This window comes from Zalophus californianus, chromosome 13 (genome assembly GCF_009762305.2).
Source record: "Zalophus californianus isolate mZalCal1 chromosome 13, mZalCal1.pri.v2, whole genome shotgun sequence".
NCBI classification, from domain to species: Eukaryota; Metazoa; Chordata; class Mammalia; order Carnivora; family Otariidae; genus Zalophus; species Zalophus californianus.
In genome coordinates, this window is record NC_045607.1 from 1,722,734 (window position 1) to 1,734,908 (window position 12,175).

The window sequence follows — 12,175 nt, forward strand, 5'->3', positions numbered from 1 at the left end:
TCCTCGGGCAGCTTTCAGATTCTCCTTTGGTTGTCTTTTTTTTTTTTTTTTTTAAAGATTTTATTTATCTGACAGAGAGACACCGCAAGAAAGGGAGCACAAGCAGGGGGAGTGGGAGAGAGAGAAGCAGGCTTCCCGCTGAGCAGGGAGCCTGATGTGGGGCTCGATCCCAGGACCCTGGGACCATGACCTGAGCCAAGGGCAGATGCTTAACAACTGAGCCACCCAGGGCCCCTCCTTTGGTTGTCTTTTGACTTTACGGTTGCACTTAGAGGAGAGGAGGAGGGAAGGACAAGTCCATGCCACCTTGTCCTTGACCACAGGTCCTTCATGGCTGCTCTAAGTTTTTGCTCTGTTTTTCAGTTTCGTGCGTATTACCAGGATGTTCTTTCGTGTGTACATCTCCTTTTTTATCTTGCTGGGTTTCATGACTTTACAAGTATGGGAAAATTCTTGTCTATTTGTTGAAATACAGTTTCTGTCCCATGTTTTCTCTCCTTTGTGGGCCTCTAGTCACACTCCTGTGACACCTGCAGAGTCTGTCATTTACTTTCTCTACTGCATGTTCTTGGTGGCTGGTCTACTGTTCACTAGTCCAGTTTATGAAATAAAATTTAGTTAATGTATTTTTCTGTTCTAGAGCTTCTGCTTTGTCATTTTTCTAATCTGCCAAGCTCTTTTTTCTTTTCCTTTTTTGTAATTTCCAAAATGTGTTTCTGCCAAATTGCTTCATTTTTTAAAAATATATATTTTTTTATTTTTAAAGATTTTATGTATTTATTTGGGAGAGAGACTGTGTGTGAGAGAAGGAGAGAGAGCAGAAGCAGGGGGAGCGGCAGGCTCCCCACGGAGCAGGGAGCCCAGTGGGAGGGGCTCGATCCCAGGACCCCAAGATCATGACCTGAGCTGAAGGCAGACGCTTCACGGACTGAGCCACCCAGGCGCCCCTTCCTCTTGTCTTTTTTCCTTTCATTGTTATAAGAATGGTCAGGGGAGGTCTATAGCTGATCACTCCAGCCGTGGGTCCCGAGAGCCTGTTACTTCATCTTTGTTTCTTTGCAGTTTGATTAGGAAGCGGCCGGCCACTGTTTTCTTCCAGTCAGTTCTGTTTGGTTTTGCTGGGCTTCCTAAGCCTGCAAATCTGTGTCTTTCAGTAAATAGGGGGAGATTTTGGCCATGACTTATTCGGATGCTTTTGGGCACCAGTGTCTTTTCTGCAGGAGCACAGGCGTTAGACTTCTGATGTCCCACTGCTCTCTGAGGCTCTTCCTTTTGTTCAGTCTGTGTCTTCAGCTTGATGACTTCACGCACATTTCTCAGCTTCACTGACCCACTTCCCCGTCTTCTTCATTCTCCTTCCTGTTCAGTGAATGTTTTGTCCATACACCGTATTGTTCAATTCTCAAATTTTGGTTCTTTTTTTCTTTAGTTTTATTTCTCTGCTGAGAACTTTTATCGTCTCATTTATTTTAAGAGTCCTGACCTTGACCTCATGGAGCCTGGTTATAATCCATGCTTTAAAGTCTGATAGTTCTGAGATCTGGATCATCACAGGGTTGGCATCTGTTGATTGACTTTGCCTCCAGAGGATTGGTCACATTTCCCTGTTATTTATTTATTTATTTTAAAGATTTTTATTTATTTGACACAGAGAGAGCAGGAACATAATAAGCAGGGGGAGTGGGAGAGGGAGAAGCAGGCTTCCTGCTGAGCAGGGAGCCCGATGTGGAACTTGATCCCAGGACCCTGGGATCATGACCTGAGCCGAAGGCAGACGCTTAATGACTGAGCCACCCAGGCGCCCCTGAAAGAAAGTGTTTTTTTTTTTTCTTTAAGATTTTATTATTATTATTATTTTTTTTATTTGCGAGAAAGAGAAAGAGAGAGCACGAGCTGGGGCAGTGGCAGAATCCCTATTGAGCACGGAGCCTGACACGGGACTTGATCCCAGGACCCCAGGATCATGACCTGAGCCAAAGGCAGACACTTAACCGGCTGAGCCATTTATTTTTATTTTTTAAAAACGATTTACTTAGGTAACTTAGAGAGCGAGTGAGAGCGCAAGTGAGAGTGTGCGAGGTGGGGAGGGGCAAAGGGAGAAGGAGAGAGAATCCCAAGCCGACTTCCTGCTGAGCATGGAGCCCAACTCTGGGTTTGATCCCACGACCCTGAGATCGTGACCTGAGCCGAAACTGAGTCACATGCTCTACTGACTGAGCCACCCAGGCGCCCCTTTCCTATTTTTTACATGTTGACTGATTTTGGATCGTGTCTTGGACATTTTGAGTATTACATTGTGGGGTTGTTTTCTGGATCCTGCTAAAGTCTTCCGGATACTGTTGATATGTTTTGGTGCTTTGTTTTGTAGCTGGGTGGTAATAATCACCTTTAGGTTCAGGCCACGGGTCTATTTTGCTGTTTGTGTGTGGTGGTTTCAAGGTCAGTTTGGTTCTTTGGGTCTGCCCCACATGCACGTAGCTCAGGGTTGTGTGGGTTCATCCATGGAATTTGGGGGTCCCCTTCCTGGCTCTCTCCTTTCTTGGATTCCCCCTACACTTTCTGGCTCCGAGAAGCCCCTCTCCTCTGGCTAGAAAGACAGGGCTGCCCGTGCTGTCACTGTGCACCTCCGTGCGCCTGGGGCAGTGTGGTGAGCGAAGAGAGGACAGAAACAGCGGGTAGGCTCCCGGCTTCAGGCCCCAGAGGCCCCTTCCCTCTCAGCGGGTCCCACTGCGTGCACTGTGTGCACTGTCGCCCTCCTGTCGCCAGGGCAGGCTGGAAGAGAGGGAGGGAACAAAGCCCGGGATCCCTCCCACTCTCCAGGTGCGGGGCCCTTTCCCTGGTCCCCTGGCTGGCAGGACCCGGTTTCCGTGAGAACTTTGGCTGTGTGTCTGCTGCATGGTGCTGCATCGGGCTGCCCTCAGGTCCAAGGCGGGAGAGGGGGTGGATACAGAGCTGGGGACCCCGTAAGTGTTGCTTCAGGCTTTGCTTCTGCTCCCACAGTTGCCTGCTGTTGTCGGCGTTTAGAATCTTCATGTGGCTGCTTCTGGTTTCATGCAGAGTTCGTGGTGGTCAGTGGGGAGAGGCTCTCCCGACCCTCCTTCGGCCTGGCCGTACCACAGGCCTGGGAGCCTGCTTCTATTGCTTATTGTCTCTGCTGGCTTTGTGCAGGATGTCCTGTCATTTTGTCCATCTGCTTATTTTCTCTGTGCTGAACGGGTGAGGTGTCTAGAAGATGGTGGGGATCATCAGAAGTCTGAGGTGGTGCCTTCCTCCGGGAGGAACTTGCATTTGCAGACACTGGCCCCAGTCTCTGATCCCCTCCCTCCAGTGCGTGGCTCTGGGTGCCTTCAAGGGCTGCTGTGCTTCCAGTTCAAGCCTGTTCTTAGGGTGCAGCCTTTGGGGTTCCCAGTCGAGAGTGTCTGCGAGGTTACCAGGGTTCCCTGCTCTCTTTGTCTGGCCCTGCAAATCCAAGTTTTGCCCTTATAACTTGAAAGGTTGCCAGAAATGTGCTTACCCTCTTTTTTTTTTTAAGATTTTATTTGAGAGAGAGAGAGAGCACCAGTGAGCTCACACACAAGTCGAGGGGAGGGGCAGAGTGAGAGAAGCAGGCTCCCCACTGAGCATGGAGCCCGATGTGGAGCTCGATCCCTGCGACCCTGAGATCATGACCTGAGCCGAAGGTAGATGCTTCACGGACTGAGCCACCCAGGCGCCCCCATTTGACCTCTTTATGCCTGCTCTGGATGCACAGGTCCTCCCGGGACACAGGAAGGAGCATCCCATCTGGTGAGCGTGCTGGAGTGTGGGCTCTCTGGAACACGCCCTGGCAACCTTGCCCTCGTCAGCTAGCCCGACCCTTGACGGTGTTCATTCTGTGTGTACTGTCTGGATTATGCTGTCTGCCGGTACTGGACAACTCCTCTCCATGTGGGTGTGTAAAGATCCTAACTCTGCATTTGGTCACGAATCTTCCCTTGCCAGATACAGGGTACTCAGTTTGCACCTCCTTCACGCTGGTCCTGCTGGTGGGCGCCTGCGGTGGAATCCCTGGGTTGTTAGCTGCGCATGCTGTCACTTCTCTGGGGAGGGGGACTAGCACTTCCTGGGGAGTCTCTGAGGTGTGAGTGAGGAGGGTCTTGCCAGGATGCTGGCACTAGGGTTTGTGCTCAGCCCTCCCCTCCCCTAGGCATGGTCCGTGGTAAGAGAACTGTCCCTGAGTTGTGCTCTGGGCCTCGAAGCGGAGGTGAGGGGGAGGAGGAGGGGCGTGCTGAGGGTTGGTAGGTTTGTTTCTCACCTTAGTTTGGGTTCCATAGCCTCCCGGCGGTGCCCGGCAGTGCTGGGTGCTGGGCCCGTGCTGCTGCTGCTCCACCTCACCGGGGAGGGCTGCTGTGAGGTCTGCAGCCCGTTCTTCGCTTCACCAGCACCGGCTGTCCTCTGCTCTGCTCTTTGGTTTCCCTCCATCCTGGGACTTCTTTTTTCCTGGAGTTTCTCAGAGTTTTGTGTTTTTTTATTCATTTAAAAAACGTTTGCTCTTCCTTCTTAGAGCATGCTTATAAAAACCAGTTGTGTCCTTGTCAGACATCTCTGATGTTCGGGCCGTCACAGAGTTGGGGTCCCTTGATTGCCTTTCTTCTGACAGTTGTTTCTTTGCAGAGTAAATATGGATTGTGTCTTGGACATTGTGACTCTTACGTGTGAGACTCTGGATCCTGTTAAAATCTAGAGAATTTTTCTTTAAACAGGTAGTAAGCCCAGTTAGGTTGAGACTGAGTCCTGATGACCTGCCTTTTGTGGGCCTCAGCTCAGTGCTGGTTTAGTCCTGAAAGCCTCTGGGCCCCTCTGGCCTGTCCACAGGACATTACGGTGACACCTGGGCCCCAGTGTCATTAAGTCATTGCTGTGCTGATCCCTGTTGGTGTCACACGGGCAACTCGGGTCACCCGGGACAATACACACAAGATTTTAGGATTCCTTATCCAGCAGCCCCTCCTGCTTTCTGGGGTGGGGGTTGTTCCCAGGGTCTGCCCTCCTGGTCTGGCTAGAAGACAAGTCTGTGCTTCCTGCAACTGAGTCTGCCTCAGGAAAGCAGTGGGAGACAAGAACCCACAGGGCGCCCTGCTCCCCGTGACTGTTGGGTATGGCTTTGTTATTGGTGCTTGCCTGGTGTAGGGCAGGAAACTCTGTGGGCTCTGCCCAGCACAGCTGTTTTTCTTTCTTTTCTGTCTGGTGTTCCCAGCGTAGGCTGGGGGTGTGGGCGGAATTCGAGGGCCTCTGGCCAATTTTACCGCCCTTACAATGATTTGGGAAGCTTGTTTCCACGTGTCCACAATGAGAAGCGTTGTGGGTCTTCTTGATAGAGACTGTCACAGCCACCTTTGGAGCCTCTGTAGTGGTGATTCTCAGTCAGTGGCACAAATGCTGACGTCTGAGCACCCACATGCAGTGGGAGATGGGCTGGGCTGGGGGCTGGGCGCCATGGGGTTGCTGGCGGCTGGGTGCTCTTTGCTGTCCTTAGACCCAGCTGGAGCCTGTTGGGGTCTCGGGCTTCAGTGGGGGGCTCTTGCCCAACTCTGGGTGCAGGGACGTGGCATCGGTCTGCAGGGTGGAGTGGTGGACAGCCACGGCATGGGTGCTTCCTTGACACGTCTCTTTAACCTCTTAAACCTCTTGATGGCCGTGTGGATGGCAGCGGCAGCTAACACTTGTGCGAGACGCATAGACTCCAGCTCTGCCCTCGGCACCGTGACTTATGTCCCTGCCTTGACCGAACCTGCCCCAACCTGGGGGATAGGGGCACAGGCCCTCTTAGTGCCTGAGGTTCTGGGAGGCCCAGCAGTAGGAGGCTCTGACCCTCTGTCCCCTGCGCACCTGCTGTCCATCTCCACTTCCTTCTGCACGTAGTGCCCTCCCTTTGTGGTGCAGGCTGGCCAGAACCCTCCCATCCCTCACACTGCCTTTGCGTCACAGGCACCCACAGGGTCCTAGCCCTGCGTCACCAGCCAGCCAGTCACAGTGTCCGCGCTGTCACTGCAGGCCCGTGTCACCGGGACTGCTGTCCCCCAGACCGCGCCCTTGTGGCGCGCGGTTCTGCTTGATGACCAGGCATTGCCCTCCCGCTTGGGAGCCTTCTGCGCAGCGGACACCCTGCCTCCTGCCTTCCGGGTGTCTGGTGGGAGCTCCTTCAGCTTGTGGCTGCTGCCCTCCCACTCACCTGCTGCTTCACCCTTCCCGCCTTCTGTCTGTCCTTCGTTCCGTCCATCCCTCTCAGCCAGAGACATGGCTGCCAGCACTGCTAGTGGCGGGCGCTCCCTCCGGTGGCTCTCAGCCCTCAGTCTGCTGGCTTTTCTCCCGCGGTCAGTGAGACCTGCTCCTGCTGCCGCCTGTTGGCCCCGCTGCCTCCCTCAGAGCCCTCTCCTCGGCCCCTTCGTCCTTCCCGGGGGCCGCTCCCTGCCCCTCGCCAAGGCCAGCGCTGCCTCCTGCTGGTACCTCCGCGGACGCCTTCCGGTCTCCTGGTGTCTCGTCCCACGGATCACCCTGCTTTGCGGTGTTCTCTCCCCGACCCCACCTTCTGTCGCGCCGCCTTCCCTGATCACTTCTCCCGGCGGTCCTCGGCGCCCCTTCCCAGGCCGGCCCGTGCGCGGTGGCCGTGGCCGCGGCTGCCCCGCCGCACGCTCTCCCTGTGGCGTAGCTTCCAGGCTGCGTCTCCAGCCAGCCCCTTTCGCTCGTGCTCTGGTCTCCGTGTTTTTCTGTCTCTGTTGAGATCTCCGCGAGGGCCCCACGGGCACCTCAGAGACATCACGCCTAGAACGGTGTGGCCCCCTCCCCGACCGTCCTCCGCGCTCCTGGTTCCGGTGTTAGCAGAAGGCCCCGCCCGCAGCTCGTTGGCGGAGTGGGGACCGTGCTGTGTGTCTCGGTTGCAGCGCAGCCCTGATGCCGCTGCCTCCTGGGTGTCCCTGCCGCACACCCCCCCCCCGGGGCCGGTCGCACCCGTTACTGCAGGCCCTCGGAGCACCTGAGCCGGCCGCAGGCCCTGACGGCCCCAGGGGTGCCCCAGGGCCCTCCTGGCGCACACAGCCGGTCGGTGCCTGGTGGGTCGCCTGCTGGGCGAGTGAGGAAGTGGCCCGTGCAGTCTGCCAGTCCGAGCCGCCGCCTCCCGCAATCCTCTCGTCGGGGTCCTTCCCCCCGTGTGTCCCCCGTGTGTCCTTGTCCCCGCCGCCTCCCTCCTGCTCCATTGGCCGCTGGCGGCCCGCGGCCCATCTGCCCCGCAGCGCCCCGTCCCCTTCTGCGTGGTGCCCAGCGCCTTGTGTGCATGTCACCTGGTGAGTCTCGGTCGTCTGAAGAGCCTCTGCCTGGGGCAGTGGCTCTCCGCGTTCCACTCCCCTCGTTGCTGCGCATTTTTGGCTCAGAGGAGGGGCTCAGGAAATAATGACTAAACAAACGAATGAGTCTGACAAACTGGTTTCTTGGTTTGTAGAGGAAAGGAAGAATAAGTCACTAGTGATAGGTTCAAGGCGTTTACAAAGTTGTCTTTTTTAAAATAGTTGTTGACTTTAGTACAACCGATTGGAAATTTCAGAACTGTGCACAAGTAAGTCTCGGCCGGAGTTGAGTGCCCTGAAGCAGACAGTTAGCTGGCTCTGCGGGCCAGTGAGGGCGGGGGGTGGGCAGGAAGCTGGTGCCCTGGTGGGACGGGCGGGGACACTGGGCAGCAGGAGGCCTTTGTTGAAGTCCAGAGCATTTACCTGGAGCGGATGCATCATTTTCCAGTAACTCACAGGATCCTGAATCTGCAGGTTAGGTGAATCAGTTATATGACTCATGTTCATACATAATTAAAAAGTGGTTTATGAATTAATTTATAGTGATTATTTTTGAAGCTTCCACTAAGTGGGCCACCCGTGGGAAAACCTTTATACCCAGTAGATTGTAAGCGAATGTAGCTGCAGAGCCATGGTGGGTGCTCTCTCCAGCCTTGCCGGGTTCCGGGGTTCCCAGGACTCCCGTCCTTCCTAGGGCCAGCCCCCCACTGTGCCTGTGTCCCATCCCGTCTTCTCAGAGCTGTGACCCCGGGCACCTTTCTGTGCTGAGGCCTGCAGGCCTCTGCTCTCCTGGAGGGGAGCCCATCAGGTACCTAAGTGAGAGGTGAGAGGGGCTGGGGCTAGGGGGACAGTGGCGTGGCAGTGGCTGTCATTTCCTGGATCTATTTCAAAGGGAAAGTCAGCCAGAGTTGCCAGGGTTTGGCAGGAAGAGAACTGGATCACCCTGAAGCTTTTGGTCCGAGCGGCTGACCTTGAGACGAAGCCCAGGAGGGGCAGGTGGGGGAGGTGGAGTTCACTTACAGGCAGATTAGGCGCCGTGGCCAGCAGCGGCCTCCACCTGCTGATCTCAAGGAGGCAGAGGGATGGAGGAGTTTGGGGGCATGGCTGGGGTCAGGATCATTGAGGTCACCTGCCCAGTGAGGTGGGAAGTGCCCCTTCCAGTATTTGGAGCAATGAGGGGCAGCTGGCAGAGGGGATGGAGGTGGGGCAGGCACGGAGAAAGGTGGAGGACTGGGGGGCTGGTCCCAAGGTCCCAGTGCTGGCTGGTCCTACTGCTCCTGCCCTGGTCAGCCTTGTGTCTCCCCCTCCCCCCGCAAATGTCCTCAGATCCTGGACCCCCTGGCTCAGTGCCCTCCCCTGACTTCCATCCCGCTTGGGACCAGGCCTTGCGTCCTCCACATGTGTCCTCCCAGGCTGCTGGCTGTTCCCTGGTCCGGCTCCTGTCCCTCCCTTAGTCCCCCACTCACATGTCACCATCACCTACCAAGAAAGCAGAAATCTTCCCACTGTGTTTTGCACTGGGACTCACTTCTTTTATTATTGGTATGGTCTGTTGCGTTTCAGAACTCTGGAGGATTTAAGTCTCTGACAGGGTCCATTCATTCACCAGACTATTGCTGGTTTGTCCCTGAGACAAGGGTGTGTCCCTCCGGCCCTGGCCCTCGGGGCCTGCTGGGCTGCCTGGTGCTCTACCTGAGCTTTGAACCGCGGTGCTTGAAAACAAAAGGTCAGCGTAAATGTTAGCTACCGTTGTTGGAAATAAGAACGGGTGTGAAGTGCTCAGGGGACCGTGGGGGAACACGGAGGAGCCCCAGACCCGCAATGAGGTGATTCAGGCTCTGAGAATAGAGCCTGTAGATGAAGAGGGTGAGGGGCCAGGGAAAGAGGTGGAGAATGCTTTTGGGGGTCACTGGCAAGGTCTCCTCTTCCTCAGATGGTGCCACAGAGAGCCTGTGGACCGAGCAGGGAGAGGGTGTGTTGGCGGCCCCGGGTCTCAGCACTGGGTGTCATGGGTTTCCTTCACCAGCCTTCTTGGAGAGACTAGGCTTGTCTGAACTCTTCCACAGGTCAGGACAGTTCCAGAACTCAACCATGGGGGAGGTCTCAGGGCTGGAGAGGTAAAGGTCTACGGGCCTCACTGGGAGAGATCAGCCTAACTCTGTTTAACTTAGTGTTTCCCAGTCCGCTTGAGTATAGAGTGTCCCCCACTCTTGGAGAACAGCAGTTGACATCTTGCAGGGCAAGTGTGAGGGACACCACTGGGGGGGGGGCCATTCCGGCCATTTAGAAAGTGAGTGTCCCCAGCTATACACAGACGGCTGGTGTAGTTTTGTGGGAGGCGGTGTAGACACTGAATCAGGCACGTTCACAGTTGGTTTTTGCCGCCTCTCTCTGTGCCCTCTCTCTGTGCCTCTGTTTCCTCGTTTGTAACACAGGGACAGAAGTCAGGTGAAGGCCTGGGGCCGCTGCTTCGGGTTTGCCAGGGTGCCTGTGGGCCCGGCGTTCTCGTCCAGAGAGACCCTGGTGTTTTGCCTCGCTCGCATCTCCAGCTGGATGTCAGAAAAAAGATGCACTTGACTCCCTCCCTGAGTCAAGGACATCAGTGTAGCACTGATGCTGGGTGTGCCGCACGCTGTCCCGCAGGGTGACCGGGTGCCCTGCCCGCCCTAGCCTGACTGTGTCTCGGTTGCCTTTTGGCTCCACTACCCCCTTTGGGCTCCCACACCCACCTCTTGCCCCCCTGCGTCAGGAAGAGTTGCTCCTTGAGGTTGTGGTGGTGAAGTTGCCGAGGGGTGTGCATTGCCCACACCCCGCCCCAGGTGGTGTAAGCAACTTGTTTGCCTCTGCCGGTGGAGAAGGGGTGGGATTATGCAGTGTGGGGTCTTCTTATGTTATTAGTCACCCATCGTGATCCGTGGCAGCTCTGTCCTCTGTTAGCAGTTTGAATGGACGCGTCACGCTCATGTGGTAATCTCTTCCTTGGCTCAGATGACATCCCCGAGGACCTCAGGGACCCCTTTTACATTGATCAGTATGAGCAGGAGCACATCAAACCACCCGTCATCAAGCTCCTGCTGTCCAGCGAACTGTACTGCCGTGTTTGCAGCCTCATCCTGAAGGGGGACCAGGTGGCCGCCTTACAGGGACACCAGTCTGTCATCCAGGCCCTGTCCCGGAAAGGGATTTACGTGATGGAGAGCGACGACACCCCTGTGACGGATCCCGACCTCAGCCACGCACCCATAAAGATGGTGAGTTTCCTGTGTTTGTGGACGCAGGGTCTGTCCCTCGCCAACGGGGACTGCTTCTGGTGCCACGGGCCCCTGCACGGCGCCCCAGCCTGTTGTGCTGCCGGCTGTCGTTCTGCAGCTCGGCTGCGTGCGTGTGGCCAGGTCAGCCCCAAAGCTTGAAGGTGCAGATGGCCTGAGCACGAGTGCCCCACAGGATGGCCGAGGTTTGCGTCTGAGCCGTGAGGCCCTGAGCTGTGCCTCTCTTCTAGTGCCTGTGTTTTCAGAGAAAGGGGAAAAGAGCCGCTTCCTCGTTGGGAGTGGATTCCTCTGTGGATGCTGAGCTTAAGTTGAGGCATGTTAATGAAAGAGGGAAGTTTTTTGCGGATGTTGTGCTAAACAGTTGTTGAGCCTATCCTGGTGGATTGTTTCATGCATATTGTGTTTTTTGTCCCGATAAAGAAGGAAGTGTGCTTTTTTCTCCACCTCCTCATTTTTCTCTGGAAGCCACACCACTGCTATGACTTTTCCAGACCACTCTGGGTCAGCGAGTTTTGGTGCCTCCCATATTGCTGTTTTGACTGTTCAATGGCATTTTGCATTCTGTGGCTTTTCACTCGTGGGCTTTGGGGATGATGGGTTAGGAGTCAAGAGGATGCTCCTCGGGTTCTGGGAAGAAAGGATGCAAAGGTGTGGTATAATTTTGGTGTTCAGCGCTCTTGACTGGTACCCAGGGACCCGTTTGTGGTCTTGCAGCGTTGGGCACAGCTCTTCCCCTTGTACCTTTTCTCTTAGCCATGAAGTAGAGATGCTACCCTTGGGGCTCTCCAGGTTGCCATGGAGATGAGAAAGGAGGCACGGAGCCCTTCACACCACAGGGTGCCAAGTTGGCCGGACCCTGGGGACGGGTAACTTGCAGATAATGACCTTGAAACAGTGCAGTTGGGTCAGAGTTTGTGAGCAGGGTCTCTGTGTTGAACCTGGTAGGAGAGGTGGGTTTGGGCCACCCTGACTGTTGCCTCTGCTTCCAGAGTGCCCACATGGCGATGGTGGATGCCCTCATGATGGCCTATACCGTGGAGATGATCAGCATCGAGAAGGTGGTGGCCAGTGTCAAGCGCTTCTCAACATTCAGTGCCTCGAAAGAGCTTCCGTACGACCTCGAGGATGCCATGGTGTTTTGGGTGAACAAGGTGAGTGCTGGGAGCCGTGGCCAGAATGGGGACAAGGGGCTGCGGGTCGTCTCCCTGAGCAGTGTGAATGGCCCAGGGTGCTCCTTGGGTGGCAGGTGCTCCCCCCCTCCAGAGGAGGGGAGGCACCCTCCTCGTTTGTCACGCTGAGAACCAGCTCCTAGCGGGGGCCACCGAACCAGTAAATGAATGTGCTGTGGCCGGCAGCGCGTCTGCTGCAGTGCACACGGGTGTGCTCCTGGACGCTCAAGCAAAGGAAGGGTGTGAGTGGGGCACGATGAGCAGCACGTGCTCATGGCTTGGATTCTTACGCTCTGGAGTTTTATCTTAGCGCCTCTGCGCATCAGAGGAGTGCTCGATCTTACAAGTGTCTTGATGATTAGGAGAAAAGTGGTGTTGTTCCTAAGTGCTGTTTCCTCCTTTTAAGTTTAGAAGCTTA

General features: G+C 55.6%; 1 protein-coding gene across 5 annotated transcripts in view; it reads left to right on the forward strand.

Moving 5' to 3' along the window:
- CAMSAP1 (calmodulin regulated spectrin associated protein 1) overlaps positions 1-12,175 on the forward strand; it is a 66,211-nt gene that overhangs the window by 11,474 nt on the left and 42,562 nt on the right. For 4 of the 5 annotated variants that reach the window (XM_027616198.2, XM_027616199.2, XM_027616200.2 and 1 more), the window contains exons 3-4: positions 10,308-10,570; positions 11,578-11,739. In XM_027616198.2, coding sequence (XP_027471999.1) covers positions 10,308-10,570; positions 11,578-11,739 — 425 coding nt within the window. Of the gene's footprint in view, positions 1-10,307; positions 10,571-11,577; positions 11,740-12,175 lie in introns of those variants that run through there. The other variant, XM_027616203.1, reaches the window with a different exon arrangement.